The 20,909-nt window shown below is 48.8% G+C and overlaps 1 protein-coding gene across 1 annotated transcript in view; it reads left to right on the top strand.

Moving 5' to 3' along the window:
* The window catches only part of LOC144104079 (wee1-like protein kinase 2), a 35,655-nt gene that overhangs the window by 3,223 nt on the left and 11,523 nt on the right, over positions 1-20,909 (top strand). The window contains exon 2 of the mRNA XM_077636874.1: positions 16,201-16,279. Within this exon, the coding sequence (XP_077493000.1) occupies positions 16,201-16,279 (79 nt within the window). The remainder of the gene's footprint in view (positions 1-16,200; positions 16,280-20,909) is intronic.

Here is a 20,909-nt window from a genome sequence, read left to right as displayed (position 1 = left end):
GCCCCTCAAAGGTGATCGCTCCAGCCAATGGCACCATAGAGTTTCTTACTTATTAACTAGAGGGAAAGCTGGCGCCCCGCCTATGGGGAGTTTGCATGGAGCTTCCTCGAGACCACCTCAGCCACCATGGGCGCTCTAAGCATCATGGTGCGGAGAGCTACCGACTAGCAGAACTACAACGTTTCGCCGAAAATTAATGAAGAAAAGAAACGTTGGTTTGATAATCAAAGAATGCGCTAACATTCAATATTCTGCCTACAAATTGCAACAAACGAGCATAAAAGCATTAGTTTGCCCAAAATAAGTGATGGCTTGCTCTCCTATTGGCCAAATATTGCAACCACAAAAGCCAATATTTTGAAAAGAAATTAAGAGGTTTTTTATGGCATTTCGGAAAAAAAAAACCTTTATGGCGTCGTGTGCTGTTGCATTTTTAGCATCTATGGCTTTGTGCGCACTACGTTTGCGCCAAAGTCGTCTGCAGCGCGGGGGGGCGCGCCATGGGACGAAATGGGACATCTCAGTAACGCCACTCTGTGTTCCTAAAAAAAAAAAAGACTGTCCCGCACCAAGTAGCTCATCGCCCCATGATGTTTTGAGCGCCCATGGTGGCTGAGGTGCAGCGCCTCTATCTAGTTGATAGTAAGAAACTCTATGAATGGCACCAATCGATATTCATGACGTCGCGGTTATTCCGATTAAGCCGTGGTTAAACCTCATTCCACCTGGCACACCCTGAGATATCACGCTAGCAGGTCCAAGTGAAATAGCCGTGACGTCACGAGGAATCTGTCGGCGACATTGGCCGAAGGGCCTCCTTTGAAGAGGCATCCCTGGCTTGTTTAACAAACTCAAACATTAAAACGCATATTTCGTTTACTGTTGCGATTGCCCAGTGAGTAATACAGGACGCCGCGGACCAGTGTTACCAGCTGCCGATTTTTTTTTTTTTTTTACGTTGATGCGTGAGGTAAAATGCAAGCTGCGCTGCAGTTCTACTGAACAATCGCATTCGTGTACCGTATTCAACCTAGCTTGTTTAGGCAGTGCGACAACTCTGTAGGAAGCGCCTATGTTATTGCGCGCCTGGAAACCACTTGGTAGCCGAGTCTCTGACATCGCGTATGTAGGACTGGCGCATCTCACTACTTGCCCCCTTCTGTCTTCGATGTGACGAATACTTAGAGTTTGTCAAGCTCGCTACGGGGCAAGTGTCACTAAAGCTCATCATGTGACACTGCGCGAGTGACGCTTTATACGAATGCCACTCGTCGGAGGGTGACACTAAACGCGTCCTTACACCCTCCTACTGGAACTTACGTTTGAAGTCTGGGTTAGGCCTAAAGCTCTCTGTGGCCGTTAGACAGGCTGCGTGCAACACTCATTGTCTTTGCTGCCGTATCGATTGGACTCTTTGTTTCTAGATAACGCGCCTCGTATGACCCCTCTTGCAAGAGGTGCGCCGTTATATCTAACGAACGGAAAAGAAAGCACTTCAGCGACTGTCGTTCAAGGGCTCTGTGCTCTCCGATTCCACTGTTTCCCGATAAAAGGCCGCGGATAAAACAAAAGTGGGGTCTACAACTCACCCTATATTCGTCGATAAGCTCTCCTTCGGTAGTGATGGCCCGTAACGGACGCTGAGCTCTAGGCCTAGCCTCGCGCTCGTGTCGTCGTCTGCCCGCGGCGAATTTGCAGTTTTTCATTCCAGGCCCCCTCTCAAAACGGAAACGACTTCTTCTGGAAAGTCGTAGTTGAGCAGGTTGCTGGATGTAGTTAGTTTTTTTTTAGGCAATTCCAACTTTCGCCGGCCAGCAGATGCGAACACACAGCACTCACTTTGTTGGCACCGACGATTTTCCTGCACACCATTGCACTGGATTCGGTCACACAGTGTCGTCTGCGAACGCTTCGTCTGCTTTGCACCGGCGGCCGAATGCGAAAGACGTACTAAATTATGAGCAGGCAGTGTTGCGAACACCGAAACTCCCGCGCTCCAAGTCCAAGTCGTCGCTGAAAGGTGCTGCCCACGCAGAGAGAAGCCCCGTGGTTGCTTCGAGACTTGCGTTGTTCACACACGTGGTAGCTGGATCGTGTTTAGTCGGTGCCTCGAAAGCGTGCGTCGCTACCGGTGGCGAAATGTCGTCTGCGCGTCTGGAGAGACTGACAGCTGCCGCTTACTTATGTGCCAAGCTGCCTGCCTTTAGTCGCGCTGGTTAGGACGGGTAGGAGTTCTGCCGAGCAGGAAGCTACTGCCCGTCTCGGAATGCTGTCGTTCATTGTCACTCCGCGAAGGTGCTGGGTGCGCAACTCGTTTGTCGGTGAGGCTTTGTTGTCGAACCACCTCTGCTTGTCTGTTTTTAAAGTTTTCAAAGGAACCGACGAGAATGCGGTAAAAAAGCGACAGCGATGTCGGCGTACTTCAATCGCTCGCGTGTCAATTTTCGTGTTTTTGTTCGGTTTGGGGAATACTGCAGAAAATTCCCCTGCATCATCACACTGGTTTGTCATTCGTTTTGAATGACCGATTGAAGAGTCTGGCTGTTTTCCTTTGCGCCGACTACAGTGATGTGAAAGGCGATGCAGCCGCCTGCCTAGCTCGGCTGGTAGAGCACTGAGCGGGACATGAAGAGGTCGTGGGTTCGGTTCCCACCGGCATAACTTCTTTTCTGATACTTTCTGCGGAGTTATCTTCAATCTGAAATGCTAATGAGACTAATTTTTCACTTTAATCAACGCGGCCACAAAAAAACGTAGCATTCTCCTATGCTTTCCTTGTCTTCAGTGGCCGTTAGCGTATTTCTGCCTCTCCAAAGCCGCATTTGCACTCATAGCCGATTGACTCGCTCTTAATTGCTGCCTGAGCGACAAGAAACATCCTGACGTATTTTCACAATGTCACACGTAGCAAGACAAACATGACTCATAACCGAGCTTCGATGCAGGAAACGAGACGCGACGCGGAGCCTTATCCGGTGAACTTCTGCAGGTATAGAACATCCGTTCATTGCCTCTTACGGAAGGCAGCCGCCTCACGCCTTGTCAGTGACGTCAGAGGGCGACGTCCCGAGGCTTTTCTCCTTACAAGGCCGTCTGCTGCCGGGATTTCCGTATCGTCTGCTTCGGACTTGCCCGCACACGTCTGCGAGGCGATTAGCGGAGCTGGAGAAATCTCGTCGACTTTTGTCGCGTCCGCGAGCAGCGCGGTTTTATCTCCGGCCTTTGGTTAGTTCGTCTTAATCTTTGAAGGGTTCTCTTCGCTGTGTGTTCAGCGATGCCCGTCGCTTAGTGCGGCGCTTGTTTCCGGTGATCGGGATGAGAGCACTCAAATGCAGACTGCTCCTGATAAAAGATGTCAAAGAAAAGAAAATTCCGTGTTTTAAGCCATTGCCTGAATGAAGTAGTGATAGGGGTAGCGACGTCGCATGCTCGCTAGCTTCCGCTCTAACTCGCTCGTATCACACCAACAAAGTCCTATAGGTGTTTCGTGCAGGACTTGCGCATTTAAATATTCCTTTATTCCGCGCACCATTTGCGATTGGAATGCTTATCCGCCAACACGGTTGACTGCACAACGGTTTCGTCATTTCTCTGCGCACTTGCGCATAAATCCTAAGTGCCTCCCCACCATCAAAATGACATTCGTGTTGTAAATAGTATCTTGTCTTTGTTCTGGTTTATCGTTCAGCGTCCTGTATCTTGTTTGCTGATTAATAATTGGTTTTTGGGGAAAGGAAATGGCGCAGTATCTGTCTCGCATATCGGCGGACACCTGAACCCCGCCGTAAGGAAAGGGATAAAGGTTTGGTTTGGTTTATAAAGGTTTAACGTCCCAAAGCAACTCAGGCTATGAGAGACGCCGTAGTGAAGGGCTCCGGAAATTTCGACCACCTGGGGTTCTTTAACGTGCACTGACATCGCACAGTACACGGGCCTCTAGAATTTCGCCTCCATCGAAATTCGACCGCCACGGCCGGGATCGAACCCGCGTCTTTCGGGCTGGCAGCCGAGCGCCGTAACCACTCAGCCACCGCGGCGGCTAAGGGATAAAGGAGGGAGTGAAAGAAGAAAGGAAGAGAGGTGCCGTAGTGGAGGGCTCCGGAATAATTTCGACCACCTGGGGATCTTTAACGTGCGCTGACATCGCACAGCACACGGGCGCCTTGGCGTTTTTCCTCCATAAAAACGCAGCCGCTCATGAATTGGAATAAGTTTTTTTTTCTGCTGATTTTGCCGTTTTTGAATTTGTTGATTTGTATTGTCTACTCCTGCCTAAGGCGATAATAAGGCTGGCAGTGCCTGTAAGAATAAAATAAAATACTTGGAACCAGCTCCGTGTGGCTTTCATAGCCGCAGTATCATGTACGGATTCCATAAAATTGCAAACAATCTGAGGAGATAACTGTAAAAACAAACGCTTCAAAAGCGCCTAGCATGGTGACTGACGTTCATTAAGCTGCATTTGTGAAAGGCAAATCAATTTTTTTTTATGCGTAATGATATCTTTAGGAGAGTTAGCTGTTGATCTAGTTGGTTTTCAGACATATTACCAGGATTTTCAGCGCAACTAAGACACACACACACACACAAAACGCCCGTGTTGTCAACTTTATTGTGTGTGCCTTCGTTGCGCTGAAAACCTCAGTAATACGTAACGATGGTGGTTGTGCGCATCCTGTAAAGGGTGACCGCCACTGTATCTCTCGTCCGTCCTCCGGCTTTTTTCACGTACAAGGTGCGGCGGAAAGCTTTCGCACTGACTCGCCAAATTGCATTTTTGTTTTCTCGCTTCAGATATGTGACGAAATAAAAAAAAAGCTTTTCCATCATACGCGCATATTTAGTATGCGCGGTTCCGCCCTACTCCGTGTCCGTTATTCCATTTGAATCTCCGATACAACGCAACGTCTCCATCATTCCCTCGATCCCACGGTGGCACTTCAGGTGTTGCCGTGCCGGCATTGCCTGTTTATTATTTTTTTGATCTCCTGAAAGCTTCGAGTTTCGAACGCAAATCACTCGTCCTGCGCGAGGAGTCGTTGCGACTGCACTTGTCGAAGCCGCTATTCCGAAACCATTGTGTCTGGCCCGGTTCTGTTTACTCCAGCGTCAGCAACGCAGCCCGCACCGTGGTGCCGAAAGCCCGCGTATGAGTGAGATATTGTTCACAATGTGTTACGTTGTCGTCACGCTTTCGTCGGGGAAACGTGCATCGCGCGCGTGGTCAAGCCCCGGCAGTGCCGCTCGTCCGAAGCCGAGCCAATCCATTTCTCGATCCGAATACTGACGGCGCCGTCTGCTTCTGCGGCCTCCGTGACGGGTGTATATTTATAATGTTAGCAGACGAGAAGAAAAAGCCGGTGAGGAAAGATTGCCCGCACCTGCTGTTGAATCTTCAAGCCTGCGTCTGCTCGCACCGACGTTGTTTCTTCTCACGACGTCCGTGTGTTTTTGTTTTCCCTCTTTTCGCCTACTTGTGCACGCGAACCATTGTTTATCTCGATTCCCAGGCACAGCTGCCGTTGCACTGGCGGTCTCCCGCCGTTCGAAAAATGAAACGGACAGGTTTTTTTTTTTTTAATTTTTGGTGCCCGTTGTTCGGATGGGTCGCATCGGCAGGTGCATCGCCATTGGGGCGGCGTCCGCAGCGTTCGTTTTTTTTTGTTGTTTTGCCGGTATATCGTCTGCTTTTGTCACGCTGTTTGGGGGCTTGCGTCTGCTGTTGAAAGAGAGCGGTGTCCTGGTTTTTTCGCTTGCTTGTTCGCGGCCTGCTGGTGACGAGATGCGCGGGATAGAGTTTGCCGTTCCCTCTCGTTTTTTGGAGAAACCATCTGTACGTGTGCGTGGAAAAGGGCGCGAAACAAACGGAAGAGTGCCGGTGCGTTGGCGGAAAAGGCAGGCGACTATTCGACGCCGCTGCTACTATTTATCGGTGGTTTCAACTCTCAGATTTTTTGTTCTTAGCTGCAGCTAAGGACAAAAAAAAAAAAGATCCTAGAGGCATGCCTTTTCCGGCGGTAAGCTTGCAGCCATCGTGGGTGTTTTGCTGTTTGATTTTTTTTTCCCCGGTTTCAGTCATTTCACTCTTATCAGTCGATCGTATCTGTGGATTCGCGTAGGGCGAACTACACTTAGCGAATACCTTTTGCCACCTAAGGAACTAACGGATTAGTGCAAGTCCTTTTGGTTGGGGCCATGTTCTTTTAAGACGTGTACTGTCCAGGTTTCATGACCGCATTTATTTCTTGCTAAACAGACTGCTGGATATCGTCGCCGGAAATTAGCGTCTCGCGTTCAATGAATAGTAGACCTACGATGGTAAGAACACTATTGAGCTCTAATGTCTGTGTTAGAGCTCTAATCTCTAACAGTTCAGTCGCAGTTAGGCTATCGTTATGGTCTAGATAGCGGAGCTGGTTTTATAGCAGTTAACGCTAATTTATGCCGTTAGTATATGGTCGCCAAGTGTGCTTGCTAACGCTAACATGACGCGTTGACTGTATGCTAACCGTGGCTAACCCTATGCCAAAACGTAATACCGCGTCTCGTATTAGCCGCTATGCAAGCGGTGCAGTCTAACCGGCGCCATCTGCAGGTTCTTTTTCATTAGACGAAACACTGAGACCTAACAGTCGCATCGTCTGCACACTTGACGCTAACGGTTTCGTCTGCTTCCGGCCATCACCTTTTCGAGAGAGAAATAACGTTGGATGGGTACGACAAACAAGGGTCATCTCACCCTCTGCGGTTCACACTTGCCGCCGATGACGTCACGACGTCGATCACGTGTCGCGAAGTCTGCGTATACGCCACGACCCGGCTGGCCACTCGGCTTTCTTCTATCTCGCGCGCGCCCACGCAATCCCGAGAGCTGCGCGCGCGTGCGTTGTTTTACGAATCAAGACGTCTCCTTTGTTCCCAAGGGGGTCGTAAAGTTTTATATCCCTGGCCACGTTTTCGGAGCCGGCCAAAGGTCCTCCTTCCGTTCTGCCGGCCTCCGAATACGGCCAAATCGTGACTTTTTCCGCGGGCGGGGGGGTCTGTGTTATAGCGTGTTTAGGTCGTATAGCCCCTTTTGTTCGTTTACGACCGATATAAAAGTGGAGGGCCTTTTGTTTCACGATGTTTGCCGAGTCGCGGGAGAATTAACGCCGCTGCTTGCGCGGGCATATCGTGTTCAACGACTGCGGCGCCTGGATTATTCGAGGCCGGCCAATTGGGTTGTAAATGCGTGTTCTCGGTAGTACAACGCTTCGACTTGTTCGTGGTGCTGAGCGGTTTTCCGGCGCAGCTTTTGCTCTTTTATTCTTGTTCTGCCGGGTCAGTCGTGACTCGATCGTTAAGAAAATACCGTTGTAGCTCGCGTCAGGTTCATCTTTCGATCAGGTGTGGGTGTTTATAAGACGAAAGCTATATGTAGGCACGTGCGTTGCGTTCCCGGCATCGAGAACTGGACCAAACAGTAGTGGAAACTGCGCAGACGTCATGGACATGTATGCTGTTGTGGCGTAAGCACCACGCAGGATAGCGTGTGTCGGCACCGTTGCAGTAATACGATTTTGTCGAAAACTGCTATTGTAAGAAGCCGCGTTTTGGTCCTGATCGTAATGCTTTCGTTATAACGACGACTCGCTTTTGAAGCCGATGCGACGAAGTCTACAAATGAAGGCTGCTCTTTGGCGCATGTATAGGACCTTGCATTACACAAGCCAAAGCGTGGCTTATTTTCTCGCCTTCCAACATTGCTCTCCAAGCATGAGTGAGAAGTGTACATTTAATTCATTTTCATATTTCTCGCGCCTGTACATAGCTTCAGACGCGTCGGTTCTGTCTTCATTGCTTAACTAATACCCCTGTCACACGGGCACTTTCGATCCTCATTGAGTCAATGCTCATCGAACTCAATGCAGATCGACGGTTGTCACACGGCCACTTTCAAGCGCAATCGAGCTCGATCCTGCTTGACTCGATGCCGATTCCTCAAGAGTGCTTGAGGTTCCAAGCACAATCGAGAACTCTCGCTCTCATAAAGCTATAAAAATAAACACAAGTTAACAAAACCAAACCACAATTGTTGTCGTTGTAATTGATTAAAATGTAATACAGAACATTTTTCAGGTACTACGCCTGCTTATATGCAAACATTTGAAAGTAATCTCGACACCACGCTCCAAGCTTCGCCGTCAGTGTAAACAAAGATGGCGTCCTCCTGCTCGTCGGAGCGGAAACTGTGGAGCGAGCGCGAGACAGCGATCGCGAGACAGCCGCTCTCATCGACTGCTGACAGTACCGCCTAAATGATTTGCGGCGCCAGAAGAGAAACGCCGCAGTCTATGCAGAAATCGCGGAGGCGTTGCGGGCCCTTGGGTTGCATCGCACAGCAGCAGAGGTGCGCCACAAAAACCTGGCGCAGATACGCAATGTACAGATTTGGCTACGGATTTGGCTGCCGCTGCCCCCGACTGCACAGTGTTGCCGGACATCGCCATGTTATTGCTGTCGGCGGAACATTTGGCGCCACCTAACACACATGAGGGAAACTTCTCAATGAGCATTGAAAATGCCCGTGTAGCAACGGATGTTTCGAGCGTGCTCGAAAATCTCGATGCAAATCGAGCTCAATGAGGATCGAAAGTGCCCGTGTGACAGGGGTATAAGAGAGCACGGAATTGGAAAACCATCGGCAAAGTGCTTGAGCAACATCGCAGCTTCAAGGCCAAACGGTCTTTTTTTTTTTTTTTGCTAGGAAGGAAACTGTTCAATAAAACTTGTTGCTGGGCTAGTTGGTGACACATACTTGAATAAAAGCGTTCGGTTTTGTCTCGTCTCGCTCCCGTGCTCGTCTCTTTTGCGCGACATTTTATTCAAGGAAACTGTATACTTACCTTCTGTAGTCGGCTACAACTCCAGAAAGAAGCGGCTTTTCCACGTCAGAGGACCCCCTTCCAGCCAATGGCGTCGGCCGATACTCATTCTTGGGATTCTCAGGATAGCAGATTCACGAGATCGGCCGACGCCATTGGCTGGAAGGTGGTCCTTTGGCGGGGAAAAGCCTCTTCGTTCTTGAGTTGTATCCTGCACCGTCCCTCGTATAGCCCATGTCGCTTTGGGACGTTAAACCTTATATACAAACACGTTCTAGCAGCAGTATACCAGTTCCCACAGTGACGTTGGCGTGAGTTCAGCTTTCTGCACTTTGACCATTTCAGCATATGAAGTGCTCAAACTTACATAATTCGCGACAGAGCTCGCCTGTATTCTAGTTTCAGCCACTTAAACGCGTGCTGGTTTGCCGCGCCCGTCGATGCATATTTCTCGTGTCTTTACCGGGGGAAAAAAAAAATCAAGTCGTGACTGACCCCGTGTCTTGACGTGGTTCCCGAATCCCGCCAACGGTCCCTCGGTCGAGGCGGCGCGGGTGATCTGCATGCATAGTGGACCGTGAACAGTGCTCTGTTCGGATGTTGTTGCCGCTCTCCCGACTCCAGGTGGTAGGGTGTTTTTCCCGATGCGTCCTCTTTCCGGCGGGCGCCGCATCTGCGTCCGGTCAGCTGAGATTGTGTACGCGACGCGGTCCGTTGGTCGGTTTTTGGACCCCTTCCCCCCTCATCTACATCCCACTGAGGCCCCGCGCGACCTTGTGTGTATTTAAGTTTGTTAGTCTGCTTTCGTGGTTGGCGGTTTAGTCGTCTGCCCTTAAACCGACAAGCAGACGACGCCCGCCACTATTCGCCTGTGTTCGTCTGCTAATATGTTTTATAACGCGTTCTCGCAAGTTTAATGGCAGCATGGTTTAACAGAGTTTGTCTACTAGTGGGTTTGGGCCTATAACGTGTCCGTGCGAGTACAACGTTAGGAGCGTTTTATAAAGTTCGTTTTTACGATTTAATTTCGAGCGTGGGGATCGCGGGCGCCGTGAAATGCTTTGTTTTCTGCGCGGCAGTGACATGGCTTTTGATCACACTGTAGCGGTGAATCTGCCTTCTAGCATTCCGGTGTCTGTCATGGTCTTTTCGGCAGTTAGGAGTCTTGAGGGACTGTTGTGAACTCAAACCGGGGAGCCTGTTGGCGTTTCACCTTCGGTGGTCCCTGACCGTGCATTTTGCACGAAAAATATGCGTGCCTGACTGTCTCCAAGAGCTGGTTTGTCTCCCTATAATTAGACCCCCAGTTTGCCTCTCAATACACTTGAAGTCCTCTGTAACATGTCGTTGCGTGGAAACTTTACCAAACATTCATCCCTGAAAATCTCCGACTTTCCCCCCTTTTCAACTGTCATTGACATCACTCTTACACTTGCCTGCTCAACCGCTTAGTTTATCACATATGCCATAGGTTTTTCCAGATGTTGCCGGAGTGCATCGGTATCATCGTTTCGCAGTGCAGATAGCAGAGTTTGTGTCCGCCGTCTGCTGACCTCTCATTTCCTTCAAAGCTTTGGTACTCGAACAGCAGACGACACGAACGCGGTTCGTTTAATGGCCTTGGAGATCATCGTAGCCCTCCCACAATCTCTGAGGCCACGGTTCGTTGGGGTGCTCTCTGGTCGCCAGCTGAGAGGGCGAAGAGAGAGAGAGGCGGGCTGTGCAAACACACACAAATGGCGGGTGTCCTGTTGTCCTCCCAGGTGGCTCAGCTGTGACACGTGCCACGGGTGTCCATTGTACGCACGGGACGTAATTGAACCCGGCTGCCGACAACGAGACGGAATGGGGCTACGGGAGGGGGGGTTGAAGGAGGGGGTGAGGGTGCTGACCTTCCCCCGCCTCGTCTGCGAGTTCCTTCTTCGTCTTTTGTCAACAGCTTCCTTCGGATGAAGGAGGGGTTGAGCTGTGCCCAGACGGTTTGCTCGGTGTGGCAGGCGGTCTCTCCGCAGGATGTCTTCTTTTTCTCGAGGAAACCGAGCGTTGAGGCTGTGGGTGCGTTAACGTCGCCTCCCGGCATAGTCCTTTTATCCTTGCCTCTGCAAGGGGTACGGGTTTTTCGGTACACCGGAAGAACAACCTCGTTCACTGCAGCTTCGCTAGCTATAGTGGACGTTGCATTTGTCGTTAGGAGGCATCCGGTTGTCGTTTCTTTTTAAATTTTATTTATCCACACGGCGGTCTTTGTTCAAGACCTTAGCAGGGTGGGTACATATATACAAATGCACATACATGAAGGCAAAACAATATCAATGCATTATTTTAGGTGCTCTTCAAATGATCTTAATGATTTCTGCTTGACTGCTCAGTCAACTGTAGTTCGCGGAAAGTAAGAGTATACTTAAAGGAATTACCGCAGTGCTGGCCTAGTGGTTTGAGTATCCGCTTCGCATGCGGGAGGTGCGGGGTTCTATCCCCAGTGCCGCCGGTTACCCACCGGTGATGCAATGGGTACAAGCTTTCCCCTGGCCTGGTGCTCGGCTTCTTTAGGGTGAAATGCTTGAAGAAATGGTTTTTTGACCCCATCTTCAGTAAAAGAAAAAAAAAAAAACCTTGTTCCGTGGCGTTCTTTGGCCGCAGTTGCCCTTGCACCATAAAAATTCATCATTCAATCATACATAAAGGAATTAATTCCTACATAATGGATAACATAAAACCGCTGAGCTTAACGGGTGTAACGCCTACGTCCCACGCGTCACGCTTAGCGTGGTAAGGGCCTACGGTTTGAAGCTAACTCCGCAGTTACGCGAGGCGGTCGAGCAGAAGCGTAAACACTCTTCGCTCACCGTCTTTCACGCCTCATTTTCCGCCGCCGGCGGTCAAGTCTTTGCGAATTTCACGCCGCATTGACTTTACGCGTGAATAAGACGACTCGGTGGAAAGCGAAGGCCGGCGCGTGCCGGCCAGTCTGCGGATGGCTGCATCCGTTATGCGTCGGCGCCTTCCCTTTCGTTGTCTGCCCTCCTAGCAGACGACGCGGTTGCGAGCAGACGGATTTGCACGAGACCCCACGTCTGACAACTGTCGGGGATTCGCGCCGCCATCTTGTTGCTGGCTCTTCCTGCAGCGTACGAAAGGCCCTCACAATGAACGCGGATAACGTAAAAAGAAAAAGGGGGTCAAAAAGCTGGAAAGAACTTGAACCGACTGGCAGACGACTTCCGCTTTTGTAGCCGCCGCGGCCGGCAGACGACGCCGAAACCTGTTCCGCGTTTCTCCCTTTTTTTTTTTGTTCTGCCTAATCGCTTGTACGTACGCGCAGCTCTGTAGGCCGGCATGTGCCAAATGTCGTTTCTACATGGCCGAGTCCGTTAGGGTCGTTTGCGTTGGGCGGCTGTCTTTTCCGCCTCGCTTGGCCGACCTTGGCGGACACGGACGAGACGACAGACGGGGGCCCGCGGTTGTACAACTGGCGGCGAATTTGGCTTGTGACGTCACTCGGAGTTATTTTGCCGTAGTAGCGCGCGTAGCCGTTGTTCTTCGTGCAATGATAGTTGGGAAGCCTCCTGCCACAGATCGGGGCTTTCTTTTTCGTCGGTCATTCGTTGACGAGCTGGAGCAATTAATCACTGACACTCACACAGGCGCTGCCAAACGGCTACATAGTGAAGCTCTAGAGGTTTCACAGCCACTTCTTATAGCAAAGAACACGGACAAGCGTTGCACTTACGAAAGAGTCTCGTCTTGGTTTAGAAATCCGGAGACTGAAAGAAAAAACTACCCCTGTGCCGCTTATATATGTAAAAAAAAAAAAATCTGTACTGTTTTGCAAAATTAGCCTTTTGCAAAGTTGGCCACCGCTTCGTGCCGAAAACGATTCGCAGTTTAACGTAATAGGCAGTTAGGCGTTTTCCTTCACGAACAGAGGGTTGTTGCCTCGTGAGCGGGAGGTTGGTAATTGAAACCACATGAGTTGCAGCTCCTTCAGAATGGGCCGACCATGGTCTTGGCCTGGTGGTATGTCCGTCTTGGGTGGAAAGCTTAATAAAGGTTAACTGCTTGCGATCTTATTTCTGGTAATTCCTCTAATAAAGGATTTACGCGCCCAATACATCGATATGAAGGCAGGACGAGCGAATTGCACAATGTGGCGAGCCTGTCGGCAAGTTCTTGTGAGTTTACAATTTTTTTTTTTACCCGCCATATAATGACATAAATTTCGTTCCAGAAGTTGGCGATCTTTCAGTTAGCGGTTCGAGTGAGCGGTTCGGATGACAGCACTCATAATCCAGCTGTCGAGAGCATTGAACAAGCGGACGTAGTATGTGACCTTTAACACGACCACGGTGACCGTTGCTTGCTATACCCCCTTTCTTATCCACTGACACGGGGCGTGGTGAAACCGTTGGCTTCGGTCGATTAGCCCCCCCTTACTCTTTTCCCCTTTCTTATCCACTTTAAGTCATCTGCAACTCCGCATCGCGATCGGGAACCGCTTTTTTCAAGGTGGCTGTACCAAATGAGGCGGCGGGGTGGAACGCCCGACTATATCCGACCGACAGAAAGAACCGTTATGAGTAGCGGCCCAAAGACGTCGCAAGAAGGCGACAATGGCGCGGCCAAAGTCTCCTCCCGCGAACACCTCTGTTCTCCAATAATGCGACCCTCCGAATATCCCCTTTCCCCAACAATGCGTAACGGTCTCCCGCCGCCGGAGTCGATCTTGAGGTGACCCCCCCTCCCCTCCGACCTATCCCGCTCGACCTCCCTGTCCGCGTACGCCGCATCTGCCTATCCCGGCTTTCACTGATTTCTTTTTCCCGCCTAACCGTCCGAGCGCGGCGCCGGCAACAAACAAAAAGCGCGCGCGTGTGCTGGCGCGCGCGCGCGCCCGACCGGTGTCTGCGTCGGCACGCGACTCTCTCTCTCTCTCTCTATTTGTCTTTTGCTAGTTTCTGCCCTTCCCACATCTCTCTCTCATCGATGTTGTCCACTGCTGTACTACACCGGGCTGGTTTGAACTGGTGTTGTCGCTAACGCCACCTAGCGGAACCGTCGCCGTGTTCGCGCGCGCGCCTCCCTCTTTCTCTCTATTAGCGTTTGCAGACAGCTGTTCCTCTTTCCCCGTCCCTCCGTCACGTCGCGTTCCCGCGCACCCGCCGTCTCTAACGGAATTAAAAGAAAGAAGGCCAAGAGAAAAAAAAAAGGCGCGAATGAAAAGAGGCGCGGAACGACGGTTGGGTTGTGGTGGGAGCGGAGTCGCAACCGCCTGTTGCATGCGGTCCGTTGCGCGCGCATTGGTATTCTTGCACAAGGCGTCGCCCTTCATTTGGCGCCGCTGTGTGTTGGAATGTCGTCGGGTTACGGCAGCGCGCTGGCGTGTTTGCGGTGCGTGCGCTGTGTCGTGTCTGCGCGCTCGCCGTCTTGGAGACATTTTGCAGGCGTGCTGTTCGCCAGACCTCGCTGTATCGTTTGACAGCGCACGCATTTAGGCATTCGTAGCGAGTGCACGGTTCTGGGTAGTAGTAAGTGGTTTTCTATTAAAGTAATAAAAAGGAAGGAAAAGATTTTTACTAGCCCCAGCATCTGCCATCGATACTGAAGCACCTGAACTGGGGTAGCTGGCGCTCTCGGTCTCAATTAAAGCGCACCGTCTATCTGTGGTCTATCGTTTATGGGGGTTTAATGTCCCAAAGGGACTCATGCTATGTGGGACGCCGTGGTGAAGGGCTCCGGAATAATTTCGACCACCTGGGGTTCTTTAACGTGCACTGATATCGCACAGTACATGGGCCTCTAGAATTTCACCTCCATTGAAATTGGACCACCGCGGCCGGCATCGAACCCGCGTCCGTCGGGTCAGCAGCCGAGCGCCGTAACCACTGATCCAACACAGCGGCAATGGTGTATCTATCTTGCATCAGTTATGTGAGAAGTAAACATAGATGGAATGGCAAACAAATGTGCCTAATAGCAGGACATGCTATCCTTTTGCGTACTTCTCATATCCGCACTCGTCCCGTGTACTTGTAGGAATCAGTGCGTTGCATTTTCTGGAGCACCGAATGCAGTATTCCTTGTTTAATGTAACACCGATGTGTTAACGAGTTGTCAGTAGGGGCAATGTCCAAGTCAAGCATTGAATGAACAGAATACATTGTGCCTCCACTCATGCTCAATAAGGAACAGGGACACCAAATTTCAGCTTTGTATTCTTTCATTGGAAGGATGCATAGGACTTAAGCAAATGTAGAGATCTGTGCGAGTTGTGAAAAGATGCGGTAAATAATTTACAATTAAATTCTTTCGTCTCACGTTTCGGTTGCAACAGCTGACAGTGGCCGTGGCATGAGACTAGTTGAGATCAGTTGGTGCCTACAGAAGCTGCAGTGTGTTTGTTGCTTTCTTCTTTTTAAGTGACCTTAATTCGTATGCAAGTCTGTTCAAGTGCTGAAACGACACAAGCAGCGGTTATTTTGCATTTTTTGTGGCTGCAACTTGTCCCTTGCGTCTCAGCCACTGTTTGGCAGTCGAAACTGAAACATGAAAAAAAAATTAAGTTATAAACTATTTAGCTGGTGTAGGCAGATTCGCTGTCATGATTTATGCATACTAATGTATTGAGCACTATAAAAAAAGGTAGAATCCAAAAATTTGTTGTGTGTTTTTAAAGTCTGCATCCCTCAGTACTTACTGTGTGCACTTACATATAGTGCTAGTTATTGTTACCAGTCATTTTTTTTTTCTGTTCATAGATGCGAGGATGATGTTCATGCTGCTATGTCAAAACCATACAGAACAGTTGTACTGGTAATAAAAAAGTTAGAGATTAGACCTTCCCATGCATACCCTGTACTCTATCTCACAAGTTATTATTATCATTGTCACCAGGATCAAAACAAGTCTCATAAAAGTGTTCTTAAAATTGAAAATTGGTTTTTGGGGAAAAGAAATGGCACAGTATCTGTCTCTCATATGTGTGAGTGGACAGGCTGGGTAAGGGAAGGGATAAAGGAGGGACTGAGAGAAGAAAGGAAGAAAGAGGAGCCGCAGTGGAGGGCTGATTGATTACTCTGACCACCTAGGGATCTTTAAATGCACTGATATTGCACAGCACAGGGGCACCTTAGTGCTTCGCCTCCATCAAAAGAAACGCAGCCGCTGTGGTCTGGCTTGAACCTGGGAATTCCGGATCAGCAGCAGAGCTTAGTCATCATTGAATATGTGAGATGTCCTGACTTAGCGAATATGCTGCACTGGTGACACTGTCGGCTTCATTGTGCCTCGCTTCTGTCAACTGTGGTTGCATATGTTGTGTGCTCTCATGTCGTTGCAGAACTCCGGAAAATGGGGCCGCTGGTGATGCCTGGGACTGTTATGATGACCAGGATGTTGAACAGGAACAATTCATCAAGGTAATATGATTGACTTCAGTTTGGTTTTATCAGCATTGAGTTGCTGTCATTCATCTGTTAATTGGGTAGACTAGCTGCACGAGTGGGTTGGACCCACCCTTGCATACTCTACACTCCATCTTGCAAGTTCCTGCAGTGGAGCGCAGGAGATATGAGCATCAGAGGATGGCCTCTAAGCTTTTGTGGTTAGCTCGTGAGCACAGGAAAACAGCACACTTGTGAAAACCGTTGCCTCAAGCTCCTCACTTCTACTCTACTGTAAGGGGTAGTGAGGTGCAGTACAGACTCTGCATAACTTGTACAGGTGCCTCAAATATGGAAGAAATTTTCCGGTTCCTTCTCTACAAAGGGGAAAATGACAGGGGTGGGACTCTTGCTCCAATTGTGCCACTTTGATACAAACACAACTTCTTGCTCCAAACTGCGCCAACCACAGAGAAGAGATGAAAATTGCGTCACTTTGCGTCAGAATGGCCAGAACGACTTGGCATCTGTGCTGCGGCAGCAATCGCTAACAGCTGGATCATTCGTTTTTCGAAAAGAAAATGCAGCTGTTAAATTCCGTGTGGCGGGTGCCTGCTGCACAGTTTCTAATAATTTCCATGCTCATTTAGGCGGTTCAAGCAGGTGATAGCACACGCATGGCCACTCCAGAGTCCCGGCTGTCGTCGCTGCTGACGCCGAGAAACTGAATCATCATCATCGTCATTTATTATCCCTTAAAGGCCCCAAGTGGGGTATTACATGGGGCTGAGCATCACGGCCAAGTGTGCGGCATTTCATAACTAACGCAAAAAACATTGAAAGGGAGGCTGAAAGTGCTGCGAGCGAACTCTGTGCTAATGAGGCGCTGAGTCATGTTGATTCTGAGGGCATGGCAGATTGAGAATAGAGATGGATTGGAACAGTTTTACATGGTCCATGGCCCAGTGTTAGCAACTGCTTTTTTAAAGTTGTACCCTACTATAGTCTGCAACAATGAATCTGAGATTTCAAAATGCTGCCTAAGACATTCATGATTCAACAGTATTGGTGAAATGCCTGAACGGCAGCATGGCGCAGGCTTTCCCGTAAAACTGAAAACATTGGTGGCGCTACCATCGAACTATACATCACTGCACGATTTTACTTGCTCCAAAAAAGACTTTGTGCAGTCCCATCCCTGAAATTACTTTTGGATATTATATGCCAAAAGGAAATCATTTAGAAAAGAGGGGAAAGTGTGTTTGTCACAGATATGGAATAATCATTAATTGAATGCGGAAACTCTGTGTCGATCCGACCACACGTTTGGAAGCATTTTCACCCGGCATAAGTGTCGGTGCAGCGATGTATAGTTCGATGGCAGCGCCACCAATGTTTTCGGTTTTACGGGAAAGCCTGCGCCGTGCTGCCGTTCAGGCATTTCACCAACACTGTTGAGTCATGAATGTCTTAGGCAGCATTTTGAAATTTCTGATTCATTGTTGCAGACTATAGTAGGGTACAACTTTAAAAAAGCAGTTGTTAACACTGGGCCACAGTCCGCATAGTCTTGTATAACTCCGCTAGCTAATAGCAATAGTAAACGAAATCAGTTTTTTAATGTTGCCTTTATTAAACGAGCCATTTATAAAAATTTTACAGCTTATAATTTTTTCTTGTGATTGGCTTCTTGTATAGGCAAGAAGAAAAGTTTCAACTGCGTACTACATTTTCGTCATGGAGGAATTGTGTGACGGCCCTGAGTGCGCGCGGAGCTTCACTGCAGACTTACGTTGTATCCGACTATATATACTTTTTCTGCTACGTACCACTGTCGAAAAACCTGCAGTGCCTATTACTAAAATTTGCATTCATTAGGCGGTTTCAGTATGGGGTTTATCTGCTTCAAAATTAAGCTGGTGTACAGTGTTCATATTGGTTTATTTATTTTTTTTTTGTGCGTTCAAGGCGTGCTTCCATGTTCGATTACTCTACCGAAATTTAGGTAGACCTGCTCCAAGCTGCTTCAAGAGTCGCCGCGATGGTACAGTACTTACGGTGCTCACCTGCTGACCCGAAAGACACGGGTTCAATCCGGTCGAGGTGATCGCATTTTTTACAGGTGAAGTGCTATAGAGGCATGTGTATTATGTGATGTCAGTTCACATTAAAGCTCTCAGTACGGCATGTCTCATAATCATAAAGTTATTGCGCATAAAACCCCGGCAATTATTATATAAACTGCTTCAAAATGAAATTTTATCTGCTTCAGGTTGCTCGAAAATGAAATTTAGTTTGCTCGAAGAAGCTCCATTTGGCTGCGCCAAACTGCTTGCTCCGATAAGGAAATTTGCCTGAGCCATATTGCTCCAAAACACGATTTTACTTGCTCCAAAAAGACTTTGTGCAGTCCCACCCGTGAAATTTGTTTTGGAAAAATGGTAAGGTGCTCGTGCGATGTCAGTGCAAGTTAAAGATTACCAGGTGGTCGAAATTATTCCGGAGCCCTCCACTTCAGCACCTCTTTGTTCTTTCACTCCCTCCTATATCCGTTCCCTTAGGGCGGTTCAGGCGTCCAAGGATATATGAGGCAGATACTGCGCCATTTTCCTTTCCCCCAGAACCAATTATTATTACTATATTATATGCCAGGAGGAAACCAGTTAGAAAAGAGGGGAAAGTGTGCTTGTCACAGATATGGAGTAATCATTAATTGAATGCTGAAACTCTGTTCCTTTCATATTGGAGGGACTAATACCTCCTCTTTCCACTGCCTTTTCCCTCACAATACAGTTCAGGTGGCACCCTGAACTAAAGTCCTTTTCTCATAGCCACCTACCCTTTGTGATTGGGAGTTGAGTTTTATACATATTGCCATGTTTAACTGCAGTAGCTTAACTGCAGTAGGTTCCACCCCTTTTGGCATTTAAATGTGCAAGTCGTGCAGATCCCGTGTAATGTAAGCTATGCCAATTTTGTTTTGTTAACTTCTGTCTGTGTCATTGTTGCATAGGAGTTTATAGCCGCATGGTTGAAGTGAGCAGTGCAGCAAAACAAGCAATATGGGGCAAAGCCTGAAAATTATTTTGAAGTTGTTCTTGCACATATAATGCAACAACGGTCAGCTAGTTGTTTTGCTTCACTATTTTGTAAACTATGTGCAAAATCATTTTCAGGTTTGTCTTGTATTGCTTGTTTTGGTGTACTGTTCACTTCAACCATGCAACTGTAAATTCCAGTGTAACAATGACACAAAAAGAAGCTACCAAAACAAAGGGGACTTAGTTTACACTGCACTGAATCAGCATGACTTGTACATTTAAATGCTGAAAGGGGTGGAATCTACTACTTAAGGTAAGCGTGGTTATGTAGGTATACAAAAGTAGCTTGCACATTGTGCAAAAAGGAAGGTGCCTTGTTTTTCAGCCATCTTTTTGGCAATAATGGCAGTTGTAGTGGAAAGGCAGGTGCCTTTGCACAGCTGGAAAGTGACCCTGCCTGCTTTTATACTTTTTTTTAGCTGTATACAACTTTTGTCTGTAAAGTTTCGAGGCTGATTTATTTTCTTCTGTAGAAATGATTCCACAAAACAAATGTTGGTGCGTATGTGTAGTGCCATCTTTTCGGGCTAACCTGAGCTATTTACGTTAGTTGCAGTGGCAGCTGCTAGATGACACTACATGTAGAAAAATATGTTATCACTTGTCGTCTGCGCATTCTACTGTGAGTGAATGTGCGGAGATGGACGTCTACCTCGAACAGCGTGTAAACATAAAATTCTGTGTGATGCTTGGCAAGGCAGCCACACAGACATATGAGCTCCTTCGTGACGCTTACCGCAGCGAGACATTATCGTGGGCGCGAGTTTTCGAGTGGCAGAAGAGGTTCGTTTCGGGAAGAACGTCAGTGGAAGACGGCACAAGGCAGGGGCTCCTCTCAACCACACGGAATGAAAACAATGTGGCTCTGATCAGGGAAATAGTACAGCATACAGTCCGCATGCTATCAGCTGCTCTCGATATTAGTAAGACAACATGCTACCAAATTTTCCGTGAGAACTTGGGGCAATGAAAGCTGAATGCTAGGCTTGTGCCGCATTCCCTCACACAGGACCAGAACGACACACTGGCATCGGTGAGTGCTGATTTTCTCTCCGAGGCAGAGAAGGATGCTGCATTCATCAACAGCATCATTGCTGAAGACGAAACATGGTGTTTTCAATTCGATCCTCAAACAAAGAGGCAGAGTGCCCAATGGCGGTCCACAAGCTCTCTGGCGTCGAGAAAGGTGAGGCGACAGAAGACCAAAACAAAGACGATGCTGATAGCTTTTCTTTTTATGCCAGAGGTGTCATACACCACGAGTTCATCCCACAAGGGCAGACGGTAAATCAGGAGTTTTATATCCGCGTGCTCCAACACATGCGTGATGCACTGCGGCGCTGTCGCCCTGACTTATGGGCATCTGGACAATGGAGCCTTCTCCATGATAACGCAAGGCCACACACTGCTCTCAGCGTGACGAAATTCCTCGCCAAGCACAGCATTACTGTACTCCCCCTCCACCCTACTCGCCTGACCTCTCCCCATGCGATTTTTTCTTGTTTCCTCGTGTGAAGAGAGCCCTAAAAGGTCGCTGGATGGGGAGCGTGGAGGTCATTCAAGAC

This window comes from Amblyomma americanum, chromosome 9, assembly GCF_052857255.1.
Source record: "Amblyomma americanum isolate KBUSLIRL-KWMA chromosome 9, ASM5285725v1, whole genome shotgun sequence".
Classification (NCBI taxonomy): domain Eukaryota; kingdom Metazoa; phylum Arthropoda; class Arachnida; order Ixodida; family Ixodidae; genus Amblyomma; species Amblyomma americanum.
This window is presented reverse-complemented; position numbering and strand designations above follow the sequence as displayed.